Below are 20,000 nucleotides of genomic sequence, written 5' to 3'. Positions count from 1 at the left end.
GAGAGGAAAGGAGAAAGAGAAGGAGAGAAAGGAGAAAGGAGGAGAGGAAGGAGAAAGAGAGGGGAGAAAGGAGAGAGAGGAGAGGAGAGGAGAGGAGAGAGGAGAGGGGAAGAGAGAGAGAGAGAGAGGGGAGGAGAGGGAGAGAGGGAGAGGAGAGAGAGAGAGAGAGAGAGAGGGAGAGGGAGAGAGAGAGAGAGAGAGGGAGAAGGAAGAGAGAGAGAGGAGAGAGGGAGGGGAGAGGGGGAGAGAGAGAGAGAGAGAGAGAGAGAGAGAGAGAGAGAGAGAGAGAGAGAGAGAGGAGAGGAGGGGAGAGGGGGGGAGAGAGAGAGGAGAGGAGAGGAGAGGAGAGGAGAGGAGAGGAGAGGAGAGAGAAAGGAGAGGAGAGGAGAGGAGAGGAGAGGAGAGGAGAGAGAAAGGAGAGGAGACGAGAGGAGAGGACAGGACAGGATAGGAGAGAGAAGAGACAGAGGAGAGACAGAGGAGAGAGAGAGACGTGAGAGGAGAGAGAGAGGAGTGAGAAGAGAGAGAGAGACGTGAGAGGAGAGAGAGAAGAGAGATAAGAGAGAGAGAGAGAGAGAGAGAGAGAGAGAGAGAGAGAGAGAGAGAGAGAGAGAGAGAGAGAGAGAGAGAGAGAGAGAGAGAGAGAGAGAGAGAGAGAGAGAGAGAGAGAGAGAGAGAGAGAGAGAAATGAGAGAGGAGAGGAGTGGAGAGGAGAGAGAGAAGGCAGATGCAAGCGCACGCACACGTATACGTACACACGACAAGGCCACGAGTGATCAGGCGCCCCCACCCGTTTCTATCTCCAACATCTTATTCTTATTCACTATCTCCTCCTCCGTCATGCAAATGTCATATGGTGCTATTAAAGTACTTAATAATATCATCATTCCATTTCTTATCTCGGGCGTGTGGGCGCCAGGTGTGGGCGGACAGCCTTGCTACCATGGTTGACTTTCCCCGAAGGTCGATACCGGCTTGGGAAGTGCGGAGTGGGGCGGAAGGAGGGGGTGGGGGGAGATAGGTGGGGGAAGCAGGGGAAGGGAGGTAGGGGGTGGAAGGTGGAGAAGGGAGGTAGGGGGTGGGAAGTGGAGAAGGGAGGAGGGGGGGAAATGGGGAAGGTAAGTGGTAGGAGTAAGAGGAGATACAGGGAGGGAAGGGAAGTAAAGGAAAAGAAAGAAGAGAAGGAGGAGGAAGAGGAGGAGGAAGGAGAGGAGGAGGAGGAAGGAGAGGAGGAGGAGGAGGAGGAGGAGGAGGAGGAGGAGGAGGAGGAGGAGGAGGAGGAGGAGGAGGAGAAGGAGAAGGAGGAACAGGAGGATGAGAAGGAGAAGGAGAAAGGGCAGGAGCAGGAGAACCGCATGTCCGTCTCTTTGGGATTTCCCAAACAAGGCGGCAATGGTTAACCCGGGTTTCATTTTTACAAAACATGAACCCCAATCGCAGCCCGAACCATAACCTGTCGAACGACCAACAAATGCGCGGCATTTCACCAACGTAAAGACATATTACATCCACCTCCTACAGATGCATTTTCGAAGTTTCAAAGTACTCGAAGTAGCAGCCGGCGCAACTGTATATAAGGCACGCGCAGAAACCAAAATCTACCCTGAATTTACCTGCCTATTTTTACGCAAGATCGCCACACACACACACACACACGAAGCAGTTTCCGGGCCCTATCGGAGGCGACCTACGGAACACGGGGTCGGATCTCTTCATTCTCTTTTTTTCTCTTCTTTCATTATCATTATCGTCAGTCATCGTTGTCGTCATCCTCATCGCCATTATCATTATCATTATCGTCACCATCGTTATCGTCATAATCAAAATCATAATTTAAACAGCCGTAGTCCCCCTCCCCCTCCTCCTCCCTCTTCCCTCTTCAACCCTCTACCCTTCTTCCTCCTCCGACCTCCCATCCCCTTCCCTTCCCTTTTCCCTCCCCCCTCCTTCTACCTCCCATCCCCCTCCTAAACCCTCTGTCCTCCTTCCTCCTCCTACTTCCTACCACCGCCCTTTTCCCTCCTTCTTCCCCCCAACTCACCTCCCCCCTCCCCTTCCCCCTCCCTCTTTCCCATCTCCTCCGTTTCTTTGTTATTTCGCATAGTCCAGCACCCACCCGCCCCACTGCGACCAGCACACACGCCCACGCTCGAGGGACCTCATGGATACGGAGGCCGTCAAGCCATTCGGAACAAGGCTCTAATCATCCCAGGGTCTCCACCTGACACCTTAGCGCTCGGCCGTCAAGTTAGGGAGGGTGGGAGGGAGGGAGGGAGGGAGGGAGGGAGGGAGAGAGAGAGAGGGAGGGAGAGAGGGAGGGAGGCGAGGGAGAGAGAGAGGAAGAGGGAGGGACAGAGGGAGAGGGAGGGACAGAGGGACAGAGGGAGAGAGGGAGAGGGAGGGAGGCGAGGGAGAGAGAGAGGGAGAGGGAGGGAGGGAGAGATGGAGGGAAAGAAGAAGGGAAGGGAAGGAGGGAAGGAGGGAAGGAGGGAGGGAGAGAGGGAGACGGAAGGAGGGAGAGATGGAGGGAAAGAAGAAGGGAGGGAGGGAGGGAAGGAGGAAGGGAAGGAGGCAAGGAGGGAAAGAGGGAGGGAGGGAAGGAGGCAAGGAGGGAAAGAGGGAGGGAGGGAAGGAGGGATGGAGAGAGTAAGCAAAGGGGAAGGGAAGCGAAGCAAGGGAAGGCAAGGGAAAGCGAGTGAATGAGCCACGCGAATGCAAAGAGGCGGCGGTGGCGGTGGCGGCGGCGGTGGCGGGGTGGATAATTCCCGATACCTCCAAGCCCATCCCCAGTCTCGTGCCCGCCTACCTCGCGGCCGCTTTTTGATCAATGAAATACAATGATCGCTACCGTCAACATCACCCCCTTCCCCACCTCCCTACTCCGCCCCTCCTCCTCCTTCCCCCACCCTTTCCGTCCCTCCCCCACCCCCATTACATGAAGCCTCTATGGAAAGTGGAACAAGTAGCTTTACCCCCTCTCTTCCTCCCTCCCTCCCCCACTCAATCCTAACCTCCTTCCTCCTCCCCTCTCCCACCAACACCCCTCCCTCTCCCAGCTCCTACCTCCTACCTCCACTTCTCCTCCTCCCTTCCTTCTCATCCTCCTTAATCTTATCCACCTCCCCTACTTATCCTTATCCTTATCCTTATCCTTATCATCCTCCTCCTCCTCCCTCCCCTCTCCTTCTCTCCCTCTCCCTCTCCTTCTCTCCCTCTCCCTCTCCCCCTCTCCCCCACTCCTCCAATCTCCACCTTCCCCCCCCTGCTCGTCGCCGCCTTCGTTTCCGCTCGTGCCGACCTTCGCGTCGAGCTTGACCTTTTAAGACGACGTCGGGTGGACACGGCCGCCGCTTCTTACGTAAGACGTCACCGGTGGGATGGAGTGGAGAGAGACGGGCGGATGGGCGGCTACATCGGGAGTGAGGGAGGGAGAGAGTGAGTGTGTGAGTGAGTGAGTGAGTGAGTGAGTGAGTGAGTGAGTGAGTGAGTGAGTGAGGGAAGGAGAGAGGGGGTGGAAGTAAAGAAGGGAAGAAAAGAGGGATAAGGAGTAGGAAATGAGTGAGGGAGGGTAGAGAGACAAAGATAGAAAGATAGGAGAAAGAGAAAGAAAGAGGAAAGAAAGGAGAAAAAGAAAAAAGAGGAGAAAGAAGAGAGAAAGGAGAGAGAGGGGAGACAGAGACAGATAGGGAATGAGTAACAGCATCATCATTTGAAGACTTGGTAATGCTTCCATCTACAGTCACTTCCGTTCTTAAAGATAATAAACAAATAATAAAAACAAGAACAGGGTCAGTTGCCATTATGAGATCGGCTCAAAGGGGTCGTCTGTATGGAACTGCCTTAGTCGTCTTACTGCACTGTCTTTACGAAGTCGTCTCTCGGCGGCGATTTAGACCACGACGTATCAAGATGCCGCTGATTGTACTGGTAGTGTCCGTGTGTGGTCGTTCTTATTTTCGTCCATGGTCGAACTTGTTTCCGACCGTGGTCGTTCTTGTTCTCTACCGCGGTCTTTTTTTTCACTCGTGGTCGTTCTTGCTATCGCTCGTTGTCGTTCCACCCACCTATCACCTGTTACGTGCGACGGATAATCGCGTCGTGTGCAACCAAACAAGACATGTTTACAAAAAAAAAAAACGTTACGAATCACGGAAATGAAAAGTTAAGTGCAAAAAGAGGAAAAAGGCAAAAATGTGATAATACATATCATTACCTTTCTTACTTTTCTTCAAAATAATTTTCACAAATACGTTTTTTGGGGAAAGCATTTTTACCTTTGTTTTACTCTTATCTTCCTGTTCCTCTCCCCCATGTGTTTCTATCCCCCAAGGCGTTTTTTTCCACGTGTACCCCCACCCCTACGTGTCATCCTACCCCCGATTCATTCCATCCCCCCAGTTTAATTCTCTCTCTCCTAATCCCTCTCCGATTCGAGTCTTAATCACGTGCCCATATAACGGCACAGCGGCCAGAACAACGTCCACCCAATCCCTATTCAGGAAAAATAATCGAGCACACAAATATTCCGAAAACAACATAGAAAAAAAACAAACCGGCTGGACAACCCTGAGAAAACACCTGGGATGACTCGCGCGCGCGCCCGTGTGTGTGTGTGTGTGTGTGTGTGTGTGTGTGTGTGTGTGTGTGTGTGTGTGTGTGTGTGTGTGTGTGTGTGTGTGTGTGTGTGTGTGTGTGTGTGTGCGTGCTTGAATGTTTGTGCGTTATCCTTGCATATGCGTGACTGTATCCAGGAGTAGTGGAGTTGGGGGAGTTTCCCAGTTCGCTTCCCCCTTCTCCCCCCTTCTATTTCTTCATTTCGTATTCTCGTCCTCGTCCTCTTTCACCTCGTCCTGCTCCTTAATCCGATCCTATCCCCTCAACCTCCCCCCAACCCCGTCCCTGACTCCGCCCTCTTCCTCCCACTTCCCATATTTAGGAGGGATACCAGTCAAGATGCCACGCTGGCAGTTTTACGCAGCGCGAAACTCGAGGTGGACGAAGCCAAGAGAACTCGCCGCGAGAACCAAAAGAACACGGGGTCGCTTAGCAAACATAGGTGGCTCGAGGGGGGGGGAGTGGAGAGGGGAGAGGGGAGAGGGGGAGAGGAGGAGTGGGGGAGGGGAAGAAGAAGGGGAGGAAGAGGGGAGGGGAGAGGGGGAGGGAAGAAGGAGGGATATGGAAGGGGGCGGGGAGGAAGAACGGGAATGGAAATGGGGAATATGGGGAGGAGGGTAAGGGAAAAGAGAAATGGGGAATGGAAGGGGAAAAGAGGGATGGAGAGGCGAAAGGAAAGATGGAAAGGGAAAGGGGAAAGGAAGAGGGAAGATGAAAAGGGAGGGGTGAGGGGTGAAGGGGGAAGGGAGAAGGGGGAAGGGGGAAGAGGGAAGGGGAAGAGGAAATGTGGGTAGGGTTGGGGGAGGAGAAAGAGAAACGAAAGACGTGGAAGGGGGCGAGGATGTGGAGAGGGAGAGCCAGAAGAAGGAGACTACGGGCGCCCTGTGAGTGTATGGGCATATTAGGATATGTCCATTCTCAAAGGGTGGCAAGTGTGAGGCGAACATGCAACATTTTCAAGACCCAACCATAAAGATGAAAGTTATGCTGAAATACGATGAGGAGTCACCCATCCTACACACCCACTCCCGCGGTCCTCAACAAAAAACAACACAACAGGGCCGCATGCACTTCCACAAGGGGAATTCGGACAGTCTGCTCATTATTGATATCACACACAAACAAACAAATAAAATCACACACACACACACACACACACACACACACACACACACACACACACACACACACACACACACACACACACACACACACACACACACACACACACACACACACACACACACACACACACACCACGCAAGCTTTTAAATTATAGATAACTGACTGACGACATCTATCATACCTGATATGACCCCCCCCCCTTAACCACTACGAACACAGCGCGAGCTCAGTGGTAACGACCTTCATCCAAGAGGGAGGAGGGGAAGGGGGAGGGAAACCTTAGAGCGTCCTCGACCTGCGATTCAATTTAAGTCTGGAAATTACATCAATCTCCATAAGTTGATGTGAATAACAAGTAGCGGTGTCGGTGCCTGTGTGCGCGGGTGGTAGAGTTGGCAGCCCTGGCGACCAATCAGCTGGTGACAGGACGGGGGAGGGGGGGGGCGTCCGGGGGAGAGGGGGGAGGAGGCCGCCGCCAGGGAGGGTCGATGGGGGTACACAGGCAACAATGCCGAACTTACCAACACTTCCGAGCATTTTCTCCGGTCGCGTTGCGAAAAGCCCATGGCCGGAGCCCCCGCCGGACGATCGTCTCCCGCGTATTGGCGACCCTTATCCCCTCCTTCGAGGTCGCATCCTTGCAACGAACGCTGGCCACGATCGCAAACCCCCCCTTCCGCGGCGGCGAAGCGAGAAAAGCCTAGTTGGCACCCTCCGGGCTGGTCCGCCATCCACGTGATATACTGGCCACGTGGACGACCCGACACCACGTGCTTAACACGCCACGCCTCTGCGACGTTGCCGCTTCCCCATGCGCGCAGGTGCCACGTCGGCCGCCAAGGATGGTACATCGATCAAGGACCTCCACACCGCCCATACTCTAGGTCTATCTCACGTACGCACCTCGCACCCGCCGCCGCCTCACCGCACGGACAAAGAAAACATCCCCAGGACCTGCGCGGTGCCCGGGGACGCAGGGATCCTTTTAAAAATAAAGTGTAAAGTTTTGGAACATGACCAGTCATAACCCTAGTACAAATGTCACGTACCCAGTCTGAGTGGCGGGGTGGTTCACCCTTCACCCCCTTCCTCCCTCCTACCTCTCACTCGCCCCTCCCTCCTTCCCTCTCTCCCTTTCAACACCCCCCTCCCCTCCCCCTTACCCTTTCCCTCTCCCTCCCTTGCCCCCTCTCCCCCTTCTCTTGCTAAAGCCAGACTGGTAACCATGAAACCTGATTTTGACTGCAAACAACAGGAAAACCGAACCGAACTCTTTCTCGCCCTGCAAGTGCACTCTCCCTCCGTCCCTCGACCCTCTCCTCTATCTCCTTCGTTTTCCTGTCGTCCTTTTTCCATCTTACCCATCTTCTTACCCATTTATTTGCCTCTACACGTTCTGCCTCTACTTTCAACCTCCTTTCATACCCCCTGACGATTTTTTTCTCTTTTCTATCAGTTTTCCCCAACCTTCCCCGTAGTCTCTATTCGTACTTTCCTCGTACTGTCTCTCTTCGTGATATTTGTCGTTCTAAAAGTACACGCAACTCAAGGCGGCCTTTCACCCCGTCCCTCTTCCCCATTCCTCTCCTCTTCTTTTCCCTTTCCCCTTATCCTTTTTCTCTCCCCCTTACCCTTTCTCTTATCATTTCGTCTTGCTCTTCCCCTCACCCCTCTCCTCCTCTCTTCTCTCTTTCCCTTCCTATTTCTCTTCTTTTCCTAAGAGAGGAGAAGGAGCAGAGGATAGAAAAAGAAAATGGAAGAGGAGGAGGAGGAGAGGAAGAAGAAGAAGAGGAGGAGGAAGAAGAGAAGGAGGAAGAGAGAGAGAGAGAGAGAGAGAGAGAGAGAGAGAGAGAGAGAGAGAGAGAGAGAGAGAGAGAGAGAGAGAGAGAGAGAGAGTATAAAGGAAAGAGGAGGAGATGAGGTCAGTGGAAAATATAAAAGGAGAAGGATGGGAAGGACCAGAAGGTTAAGGAAACATGAGAGTGGAATGAGAAGGGCCGAAAGAGTCCGAGAGGGAGACAGAAACACACAGACAGAAGGAGGGGATGGAGGGGATGGAGAGGAGGGAGGGATAAGGTCGAGGCGTGCCTCCCGAGCACCGTCGGGGATAGCCGGAGCAGGCTGCGAGTGCATGGTCATGAGCCTGCCTGTCCGACCCACTTGTTCAGCCCATGACGCAAGCTTGCTACAAGCTAGGTAGAGCTCGCAGGGGGATGGATGGATGGATGGATGGATGGATGGATGGATGGATGGATGGATGTACGTCCGCCTGTCCTACGGCTGGAGGAAAGGGGGTAGAATGAGGAGTGGTATGTGGGGAGATGAGTTGGGGAGAGGAGTCGAGATGGGGAAAGTGTGGGGTGAATGTTGGATAGTGGGGTTGTGGAGGCGGATGTGTTGTAGGTTGCGGTGGGGGGTGCGCGTGGTTCAGCGCAGGTGTACATGCTGACGCAGGTGTAACGAGATCCAGGCACACGAGTCGACACAGCAGCGATGGTATGCGATGGATAAGACCGCCATAAACCTCCACTTTCACGGACCATAATAAAAAAAAAAGTGAAATAAGACTAGACCAGATCCGGAAGTGAATCTGGATCTCTATCGTCTACTAATTTGACTTGGAGTATTACTCTCCTAAAATCCTTCCCGGGTTTAGGCGCATCGTACCTGCAGAAATGATTCAAAGGTAACTTGTAACAATGGTGGTGTGGTCATGATAATGCAATGAAGTCAGTTTGGTTGACTTTGGATGGCAGGGAACGGATGGGTTGTCAGATACAGGGTTGGTTCGTAGCGTATATATATGAGTGTGTGTGGATTTTGTGGGTGTGTGTGTGTGGTGTGTGGTGTGTGTGAGTGTGTGTAGTGGGTGTGTGATAGTGGTGTTTGTGTTGGTCATGTGGTTCTGGCATGTGTGTGTGTGTGTGTGTGGATGTGTGAATGTGTATGTGTCTGTGGGTGTTCGGTGTGGTATGTGTCTGTATGTTTTTATCTAGGTGTGTGTCTTTGTGTGTTCGTGTGTTATCATTGTCTGGCTTTGTCTGGAATAGTGTGGTGTAGTTGTGAGTGTTTGTGTGATGTGGAGTCATGTGTGTTTGTCGTATGTGTTATGGATGTATGTGAGTTTGTATGGTATGTTTATGTTGTGGTGTGGTTCTGTGTCTGTGGTGTCTGTGGAATGTTATTTGTGTATGAATGGTGTGTGAGTCTGATGTCTGTGTGAGTATGTATGTGTATTCGTGTGTGTATGTCTGGGTTTCTATGTGGGTGTTGGTTTTGTGTGTGTATGTGTATGGTAGTGTGTGTATGTGTCGTGTCTGAGTATTTGTGTGTGTATGTGTGAATGTGTGTATACATATGTAGTCATGTGTAATCGTGTATGTGTGTTGAGTGGGGTGTGGGTGTGTGTTGGGGTATGGGGTGGGGGGGTTTACACCATATTGGGGTTTAAGTATGTGTATTTATGTGTGTGTGTCATGTGTGTGTCTGGTGTTTGTGTGAGTGTTGGTATGTGTATGTATAGTGCTATGGCTGTGTGTGTACGTGTATGTATGTGGGTGTATGTGTCTTGTATGTGGTGGGTGTGTGCATGTGTCATGTCTTGTGTAGAATGTTGGTGGATGTGTATATGTGTATGTTGTGGAGTGTGTGTTGTGTGCTTATATGTGTATGTCTGTGTGGTGTGTGTTGTGTGTATATGTGTATCTTGTGAGTGTCTTGTTGTCTGTGTGGATGTGTATGTGGGTCTGTCTGTGTGTTCTACTGTGTATGGAAGTGAGTGTATGTGTTGTAAGTGTGTGTTAAATGGTATCTATATGTATTGTGTGTCGTGTGAGTGTCTGTGTGTGTGGGTGTATGTATGTGTGTGTGTATGGTATTTATGTTTGTATGTGTGTGTTTGTTTATGTATGTATGTCTGTGTGTGTATGTGTATGTGTGTGTGGATGTGTATGTCTGTGTGAGTGTGGTGTATGTGGTAGGTCTTGTGTGTATGGTGTGTGTAAGTGTGTGTGTTGGTGTAAGTATGTGGAGTGTGTCTATGTGTGTCTGTATGTGTGTGTATGGATGTGTGGTATGTGTATGTCAGTGTGGTTTGTGGTATGTATGTGTGTGTGTCGTGTATGACTGTGTGTGTTTCGTATGTGTATGTATGTGTGTGTATGAGTAGTCTGTGTTTGTGTCTGTGGTATGTCTGTGTTTTGTGTATTGGTGTCTGTAAGTGTGAGTATGTGTATGTATGTGTGTGTGTATGTGGTTCTGTCTGTGTGTGGTGTATGGTGTCTGTATGTGTGTGTGTATGTGGAATGTATGTGTATTGTATGTTGTGTGTGTGTTATGTAGTATGTTGTCGTGTGTATGTGGTTGTTGTGTGTGTGTATGTGTATGTATGTGTGTGTGTGTATGTGATGTTATGTGTGTGGTGTGTGTATTTGTTATGTCTGTGTGTGTTTGAAGTTATGTGTATGTACTGTGCTGTGTCTGTGTATTTATGTGTGTTTGTAATGTGTATGTATGGTGTACTTATGTGTTGTGCATGTATGTACTGTGTGGTGTCTGTGTCTGTTTGTGAGGTGTGTATGCTGTATGTCTGTGGTTTGTTCTGGTGTATGATATGTGTATGTGGTATGTTTATGATGTGGTGGTGTGTCTTGTGTATGTCTGTGTGTGTGTATGTGTGTGTCTGTGTATGTATGTGTTTGTATGTGTAAGTATGTGTGTGGTATGTGTATGAGTGTATGTGTCATGTTAATGTGTGTGTGTAGTGTCTGTTGTGTGTGTGTCTGTGGTATGTCTGTGTGAGTGTATGTGTATGTATGTGTGTGTGTATGTGTCTGGTATGTGTTTTTGTCATGTCATTACCTGTGTGTGTGAGGTCATGTGTATGGTAGTGGAGTGTAGTGTATGTGGTATTTCTTATGTGAGTGTCTGGTGAATGTCGGTGTGTGTGTGTCTAGGACTTACTTGGTTTTATTTGACTAGAGTCTGTATTTGTGTTTCTGTGTAAGGAGTGTGGGTCTGTGACTGACTGGTGTTAGTATGATTTTCTTATATAAGACATTGTCAGAACTGAGAGTTTGACTTATTAGTCTTAGTTTACTTTCTTTATACTGTATTCGACATTTTGTGACTTTTTACAAGAACATTTTTTCTTTTACAGTCAGATTACCTTTGTGTTATCTGAGACATCTTAATAGTGAGACTTTGTCGTGTTATTTATTTCTTAGGGAGATCAGAGACTATTATTGAGATAATGCTGTCTTTCTGTTTTTATTGACTACTTAGTGATTTATCATAGACTGTATTATATTTGAGTCAGGATTAACATTTCAGTGATTGTCAGAGGCTGTATTATAAAGATCTTAGTTTGTTCTGTTACTTGTATTTAGTTTTTTTTTATCAGTTACATTTGAGTGATAAGTGAAGTGTTGATTATATGAGTCAGTGTGAGTGGTTACAGGAGTCTGTCTGCTGTTTGTCTGAGTCATAATTTTAGTACAGAGCTGTATGTGTGTATTTGTAATACTGTCCGTTAGATATGAGAGTGTGATGTGTGGTTTTAGTGTGTTAAGTGGAGTGTGACAGTTTGGTTTAAATATTGATTGAGATTTACTTGTTTTTTTATGAATGTGTGTTTCGATTGTGTCTACAGAGAGTGGTAAAGTGTGTGTGTGACTGAGACTGTGTATGTGTGTGTGTTCATTGTCTTTTGAGTTTATGTGTATGTGAGTGATATAAGGTCTTTTACACTGTATATAGATCTTATACTGTGTGATTAGGTCCAAATTCTTATCATGTTTGTGTCTGTGTCAAGTGTGTGTGAATGTGTCACTGAGCTGATTTACTGTGGTCAGTGTTGTCATTGTCTGATATACTTGTGACTTTGTGTTATACATTTATCTGTTATTTTATAATATATACTTATTCAGAATTGTTATTCATTTAGATTGACTTTGTCTTGATAGTGTCATATACTGTTATATGATACTTTATTTCTGTGTTTTTGTGTATTTGATAGTGGGACTGTGTCAGTAAGTCTATTGTTTTTGTAGTTTGAGTCTTTGTGTCTAAGAGTGTGACTGATATGACACACTGTACTTTATTGTCACTGTGTGAATCTCATTTCATTTATACATATATACACACCTTACATATATACATAATACAACATACATATATACAAGAATATAAAAACACACAAAACACAAAAAAATATTTTTAAAATATATATATTTTTATTTTTTATATATTTTATTTTATTTTTTTATAATTTTTTTATTAAATAATATATTTTTTTATGTTTTTTATATATATATTTTTTTAATAATTATTTTATATATATATATATTTTTATATATTAAAATATATTAAATTTACAAAAAAATTTTATATGAAAAAAATATATATTTAAAATACAAAAAAATACATAAAAATAAAAAAAAAATATATATATATATATTTTATATTATATTATATTATAATAATATATTTTTATTTTTATATTAAAAAATATATATATATACATACATTTTATATATTAATTTTTATATGCTTTTATAACATATATCAAACAATTTTTATATATTTTTTATAAAATTATATATATTTAATTTTATATTAAAAATATTTTTTGTATATATAAAAATGTTTATTTTATATTTTTATTTATATTTTATTTTTTATATATATTTTATAATTATATATTTTAATTTTACCATTTTAACATTTTACAAAATATAAAAAAAATATTTTAAATTTTTAATATAAATTTTTAACTATAAATATATATACAAAATAATTCCCCTTTTATTAAATAAAAATTATTAATTTTATATAATATAAATATTTTTTATAATTAATTTTAAATATTTTAAAAATTTTTTAAAATTTTAAAATTTTTTTAATATTTTTACCATTATATTTTTTTATATATTTATATTATTTTTAAATTTTTAATTTTTTTATTACAAATATTTTTAAAAATGTATAAATTTTTTAAATATTTTATAAACTTTAATACCATTTTTTAATTTTTTTATATACACATATACATATGTATACACATATATACACATATACATATATATACACATATTTACATATATATACATACATATATACACATATACATATATATATATATATGTATACATAAATACATAATACATATACATATATACATACATATACACACATACATACATACAGAAAGAGAAAGAGAAAGAGAAAGAGAAAGAGAAAGAGAAAGAGAGAGAGAGAGAGAGAGAGAGAGAGAGAGAGAGAGAGAGAGAGAGAGGAGGAGGGAGGAGGAGAGAGAGAGGAGGGAGGAGAGAGAGGGAGAGGGAGAGGAGGAGGGAGAGGGAGAGGGAGAGGAGGGGAGGGGAGAGGGAGAGGGAGGGAGAGAGGGGGAGGAGGAGAGAGGGGAGGGAGGGAGGGGGAGGGAGGGAGGGAGGGAGGGAGGGAGGGAGGGAGGGAGAGGAGGGAGAGAGAGAGGAGAGAGAGGAGAGAGAGGAGAGAGAGGAGAGAGAGGAGAGAGAGGAGAGAGGAGAGAGAGGAGAGAGAGAGAGAGAGAGAGAGAGAGAGAGAGAGAGAGAGAGAGAGAGAGAGAGGGGGGGCAGACTGACAGGCGGATGGAAGGGGGGGGGGTGCACCCCTTTCCGCCAACAAGGTGTGGGCAAGGTCCCAGCTCCCTCCCGCACGTGACGCCTCACATGAGACAAGCAGCCATATCCCTAGTGCGCTAAGTACGTGACATGACGACGTGCTGTAATTTGTATTCCTGAAGCCCGTGTTCGCTCGTGTGTTACCTGTGTTACCAATATTTCATATAAGCATATCACGTTAGGAAAAAATATATATATATTTGGATATATCATGCATCATTGTCCTAGATGTGGATTACAAATTATTTGAGAAAAATGTGACTTCTCTGCTGATTTTGAGTTTGATTACCTTTTGACGGATTTTTCAAATAAGAGTGGAGCTAAAGGAAGGGTAACAGTAAACAAAGTTTTGAAGTATATAATTACATGAAATATGTATAAATAAAATCTCTAAATATGACATCTAGAAGATGCGCATATTTGCGTATACACACACAAGATAAGATCTAAATATCAATGCATGATCCCTCTCCTTCCGTTTGTTTTGATGGACTAAATCACCAACCGCGTGTTTGTGAAACATATAGCAAATGATTTCTTACAAAATTTAACCAGTTTGTTAGTACTACCTGTGACTGTAGTTTTGCATATGAAATCGTCATTTGGACAGGATCATTTGTCCGGAACATAAAAACTCTGAAACGTTTGGTTAACCTGAAGTAACTAACACAGACGCGTCACGCTTTTACGTTGTGGAATATTAATTTCGTGACACTGGCACAGCATGGACACAGCATGGGTATAGCCACGGTGCGCAGAGAATGTCCTAGGATACGGCTGAAGGTTACTACGGAGTGTGAGAGAAAGAGAAGAGGGATCGAGAAATGAAGGGAGAGGTGGAGGGAGAAGTAAAGATAAAGATGGAGATGGAAATGGAGGGGGATGGGGGAGGGAGAGATGAAGAGAGGGAGGGAAGGGGGGGGAGAGGGAGGAGAAAAGATGGGGAGGGGAGGATAAGAGGGAGAGGACAGAGAGGAGAAAGAGGAGAGAGAGGAGGGAGGAAGGGAGGGAGGGAGGGAGGGAGGGAGGGGGAGAGGGAGAGAGAGAGAGAGAGAGAGAGAGAGAGAGAGAGAGAGAGAGAGAGAGAGAGAGAGAGAGAGAGAGAGAGAGAGAGAGAGAGAGAGAGAGAGAGAGAGAGAGAGAGAGAGAGAGAGAGAGGGGGGGGGGGGAACCTCTCATTCCCTGATCTCGGACTGTTATGTAACCTACATAATTTGTTCAAAAATCAGTCACGAACAAAAAGAATCACAGCTATGTAAAAAAAGGGGGGGGGGGGCAAATGAAGTACAAGAAAGAGCACAGACGATGGGAGAAAGCGTCCAACCATACAAAAGAATACGCGATATGGAAAGCATTTAAAAAAGGGACAAAAAAAAGAGAGGGAGAGATAAAACGGCGCATTGGAAGTCCTCAACACGGGGGCGACGGCAGAGGGAAGGCGCAGCAGCGGCAGCAGAAGGAGGAGGAGGAGGAGCGAGCCGGCAATGGAACTAAAAATGTCAGGGAATATTTTCATTACATAATACGCGCTTCCCTGCCAACTCCATCGAAGCGAGAGGCGACTACGGCGACCGAGTGAGGAACGAGTGCTAGCGGGCGTGCGAGTTGAAGAAGGATTGGCGAGTGAGAGACCCGAAGGGGAAGGGACGTATACATGTGGCACAAATGAATGAATCCTATGTGCCAGAGTGCCATGCATCGAATGCATCACTGTGAATAACGAAGCTCGTCACTAAGAGAGGCAGTGCGCGGAGTCCTGCTTGCGTCTCCATTGCATCCGAGAGCGACCCTCGGTATAGAAATCCTCTTCCTCCAAATATATCCTTTTCCTCCGCTTCCACTTCCACCCCCTCCCCCTTCCCTCTACCTCCTCATCCTCCTACCCACCCCAACCTCATCCCCACCTCCACTATTTCCATCATCTCCTTCCTGTACCACTTCCACCCCCTCCACTCTTTCCTTAACCAACTCCCCCTCCCACCGCCACTGCCTCCACCATCACCACTGCCTCCTCCACCACCACTGCTTCCTCCACCCCCCCCCCCATTCACCATCTCCACCTCTCCCGTCCTCCCCCCTCCCCGTTACCCCCCTCCATCGCCTCCGCCACACTCTTATATAAATGACAGGTTATGGCGCTTATGTAAGTCGCGGTTGAACTTGTCCTTCCATCTGGCAACGCTGTTCGTCGCCGGGACTCACGTACACACGAGGGAACTGAAGAACATACTCAACACACACACACACACACGTTCCCATAAAAGTAAACATACCTATATATGAATGCATATGCACAACAAGCGCCCCTCATCCTACACACACACACACACACACACACACACACACACACACACACACACACACACACACACACACACACACACACACACACACACACACACACACACACACACACACACACACACACACACACACACACACACACACACACACATTTACTCACACACACACACACACTCATTTACTCACACACACACACACTCATTTACTCACACACACACACACTCATTTACTCACACACACACACACTCATTTACTCACACACACACACACTCATTTACTCACACACACACACACTCATTTACTCACACACACACTCATTTACTCACACACTCATTTACTCACACACACTCATTTACTCACACACTCATTTACTCACACATTCACTCACTCACACGTGCAGGAAATGCAAACACCTTACACATGCGCACGCACATGACACGACACAAGAGTACACGCATACGAACATGAGGACGAGTTTCCAACGACAGACGACAGACACGCACATGACAACGGCTGACGAGCAGCCACCTGACCACAACAACACAGGGAGGGGGAAGGTGGGAGGATGGGCGAAGGGGAGAGAGGAAGGGAAAGGGAAAGGGGAAAGAGAAGGGGAAGGGGATGAGGGGGGGAGAGGGAGAGAGGGGGAGAGAGGGAGGGGAAGAGGGGGAGAGAGGGAGAGAGAGAGAAGGAGGGAAGGAGGGAGAGAGGGAGAGAGAAAGAGAGGAGAGGAGAGGGAAGGAGGGAGAGAGGGAGAGAGAAAGAGAGGGAGAGAGGAGAGGAGAGGAGAGGAGAGGAGAGGAGAGGAGAGGAGAGGAGAGGAGAGGAGAGGAGGGAGAGGAGAGGAGGGAGAGGAGAGGAGAGGAGAGAGAGAAGAGGAGAGAGAGAGAGTGAGAGAGACATTTGACTTTGACAAGTTTATTGAGACAAGTGAATACGTACATCTCAAAAGGATGAGGTACTATAGGTTATTCTCATCCCAATCTTAGTCCCTCTTTGGACTCACATATATTTTACAAAACCTTACAGCTATGTCAACATGTTGAAATATGTACAGAACAAAAGGTAGAGAGAGCGAGAGCGAGAGAGAGAGAGAGAGAGAGAGAGAGAGAGAGAGAGAGAGAGAGAGAGAGAGAGAGAGAGAGAGAGAGAGAGAGAGAGAGAGAGAGAGAGAGAGAGAGAGAGAGAGAGAGAGAAGAACACAAGCGAAAAGAAAACGGGAAGAGAGCCGAGCGAGCAAGGAGGGGCAGTGAGATTGACTCCGCAAGCACGCGCGTGAGGGAGGGAGTGCATTCTGCCCTCCCGCCCTCCCGCCCTCCCGCCCTCCCACCTGGCACACCTACGGCTTCCTCGCTTCGCCTACGCCAACAGTTTCCGGAGTACCCACAGCCGACCTCCCACCCACTCAACATCCAGAAAGCTTGTTCGGGGAGTCCAACTATCTCTGAAGCATGGGACACTATAAGATATAGTGTACTAAGGTGTATGACCTTGGTGACCTACACACCCTGCATTCTTTTTCCTGTTCACCTGTCGGAACACCTAACTCCCAATAGTGTTTATACCCAAACCTAATTATCACTCCCACACTCCGAGAGAACGCAGGGGACGGGAGGGGATAGGGAATGGATGGAAGCCGAGGGACGGAGGAATAGGGCAGGGGGGGGGGGGAAGAGCTGAATTCTGAGCTACCGCAAACATCAGCGGGAGCCGCACACGCTGGTATCTGCTGAGCGCTGCGCCAGGTGCACCTCCCTCTCAGAGGCGTCAGCACTGTGGCGAGGCCGTCAGTTGCCGCCGTTCGCAGGTTCCAACCTTTCCTTGCTAGCGTCACTAACCGCCGTGCGTCGTACACCGCATTCCTTTATTAGCCGCAGAAATGAAGAAAAAAATATTTATATATATCACAGACAGGTACGAAAAGCAACGTCAGAGATCGATGTAAGGAGAGAAAATCAATCCGAGTCGCTCTCTCTCATACATACGTACATACACATACATTTATATAAACACACACACACACATACACATACACACATACACACACACACACACACACACACACACACACACACACACACACACACACACACACACACACACACACACACACACACACACACACACACACACACACACACACACACACACACACACACACACACACACCACCCCCTCCCTCATACACACATGACAAAATCGATTGGCGGTGGAAGAAGAAAGTCTTGCATATTACAGACCTTAGGCCTACAACTGAAGACCCTTGAGGGGAAGGTTGCGTAAGGTACAAGCTCATTTCTACCCTCCCCCCCAGCTCCCTGCTCACACGCCCCCCCCCCCCCGCTTCCTTCCCTCTCTCCTTTTATGCCTTACATTTTTTTTCTTTCTTTTTTTTATAATTCGACCTCCTATTCGTTTCAAACGAGTCTCTGTGTTGTGAAATATATATGCAATAATATTTCACAGAACAGTCCACTGGCACTCACCAACCCGCACACCAACCAACCAACCCACCCACCATTCCCACCTTCTCATCCTCTAATCTCCCTCTACCACTTATCCCTCCCCATACCTCCCCTTCCATCCCTTATTTAAAGCTCACTTCGTTCGTTCACTTCTCTGTCTCTCGCCTTCTCTTTTCATACCTCTCTTTCTCACATTATATCTCATCCTCTTCCCCTCTCTTTCTCCCTACTCTCTCTAAGTATCTCCTCTCTACGTCTCTCCTTATCCTCTTCCATTCACTCCCTCCCCTCCCTCCCTTCCTCTCCCTCCCTTCCTCTCCCTCTCCCTTCTCTCATCTCTCCCTCTCCCTCTCCCCTCCTTCTCCCCTCCCTTCCCTCGTCTCTCCTTCTCCCCTCCCTCCCTCCCTCTCCCCCTCCCTACCTTCCTTCCCCCCTTCGCTCCCTCCCTCTCCCCCTCTCCCCCTCCCTCCCAAGCTTTCCAAAGGGCGAACCGATATGTGGCGCTTGCAGCACACCCTCGTTTCGGACACCGTCAACGCCGAACGACCTCTCAGCCAACCTGGCCTTCCACAGGGGAAGAAGGAGCGAGAGCGTCTTGGGAAGAGAGATACTGGGAGAGGGGAGAGAAAATAAGAGCAGAGAAGAGAGAAGTTGAGGGAGCTATGAAAATGGAAGAGAGAATGGGAGGGACGAAGGAAGTGGGGCTGGAAAGAGTGGGGGGAGGGTGGGGGTGAGGCCCCTACTGCTCACTTATCTCACACGTCAACCCTAAGTGATACGTTTGGCTAAGCAGTCATGGCGGCGGTTTGTAGGCCTAAGGTTCTTCTACATCGCTATATTTCCTTCTTTCGGTTCCTTTCTGCTCATTCTACATCCTTTCTACTCCGTTCTATTTCTTATTTTACGCATCCTCATATCCTATTCTCTTTCTTTCTCCACCCCTCCATCTCTCTCCTTCTCTCTCTCTCTCTCTCTATTCTTGCCTCCCTCTCCTTCCCTTCGTCCCCCCTCCTTACCCCATCTCCCTCCCACGCCCACGCACCCTTCACACGACAGTCCCCACTAATGACACGACCTCAAACTTGACACACTTTCGCCCTCTCTTCGTATCTGTCACAAAAAGCACAGACAGGTGTCATCCAAGTCCGCGGGAAAACTTGTAATTCAAATTGTTGTAAATAAAACTTTTGCAATTAATCCTTTTCGCGCTCACTCCTCCATCGCGCGTGCGCTGCAGGTGCGAGTGAGCGACCTATCCGACACTTGATCTTACCCTTACGTATCGCCTAATATATTTCCTCACACAACTCTGATTCTAGTAGTCTTCTTCTCTCCTCCCCTTTTTTCTTTTTTTTTCTCTTCTCTTCTCTTCTCTTCTCTTCTCTCCTCCCCTCTCTCTCACTACTCCTTCCCCCCCGCAAACATGTAGAAAATGGACAAACTTAAAAAAAGAAAAAATCCACAGGCACCCCACGTGAAGCCCTCGCGAGAGTACCTATGGAGCCTGGCCAACATTGCAGGTTCCCCGTGTCTAAAGTTACAATGGATGCTGCTTCCCTCCTCCTCCTTCTCTTCCCCCTCCACCACCCCTTCCCTTCCCCTTCCTACTCTTCCCTCCCCACTTCTTCTCAAACCAAGAATGAAGCTACAGGCCCTGTTCCTTATCTTCTCCCTTCCCTTCTCTTCCTCCTCCCTGCCTCTTCCTAACTTCTTCTCCCTACTCTTCTCCTTTCTCCTCTCCCTTCGTCCCCTTTCCCCTCCCCCTTCCTTCCTCAGTCCCTTCCCCCTCCTCCTTATCAAGAAAGATAGAAGGTACAGGATCCTCTTCTTC

General features: G+C 47.4%; 1 protein-coding gene across 3 annotated transcripts in view; it reads right to left on the bottom strand.

Moving 5' to 3' along the window:
* LOC122262573 (uncharacterized) overlaps positions 1-20,000 on the bottom strand; it is a 104,921-nt gene that overhangs the window by 54,842 nt on the left and 30,079 nt on the right. The window contains exon 1 of one of the 3 annotated variants that reach the window (XM_086545844.1): positions 6,261-6,291. The exons of the other annotated variants lie outside the window; for them this stretch is intronic. Coding sequence (XP_086401970.1) covers positions 6,261-6,276 — 16 coding nt within the window. The 5' untranslated portion in view covers positions 6,277-6,291. Of the gene's footprint in view, positions 1-6,260; positions 6,292-20,000 lie in introns of those variants that run through there. 3 annotated transcript variants of the gene reach the window in all.

Source organism: Penaeus japonicus, unplaced genomic scaffold (genome assembly GCF_977035675.1).
Source record: "Penaeus japonicus unplaced genomic scaffold, GWHDUDI00000001_assembly GWHDUDI00000017, whole genome shotgun sequence".
NCBI classification, from domain to species: Eukaryota; Metazoa; Arthropoda; class Malacostraca; order Decapoda; family Penaeidae; genus Penaeus; species Penaeus japonicus.
This window is presented reverse-complemented; position numbering and strand designations above follow the sequence as displayed.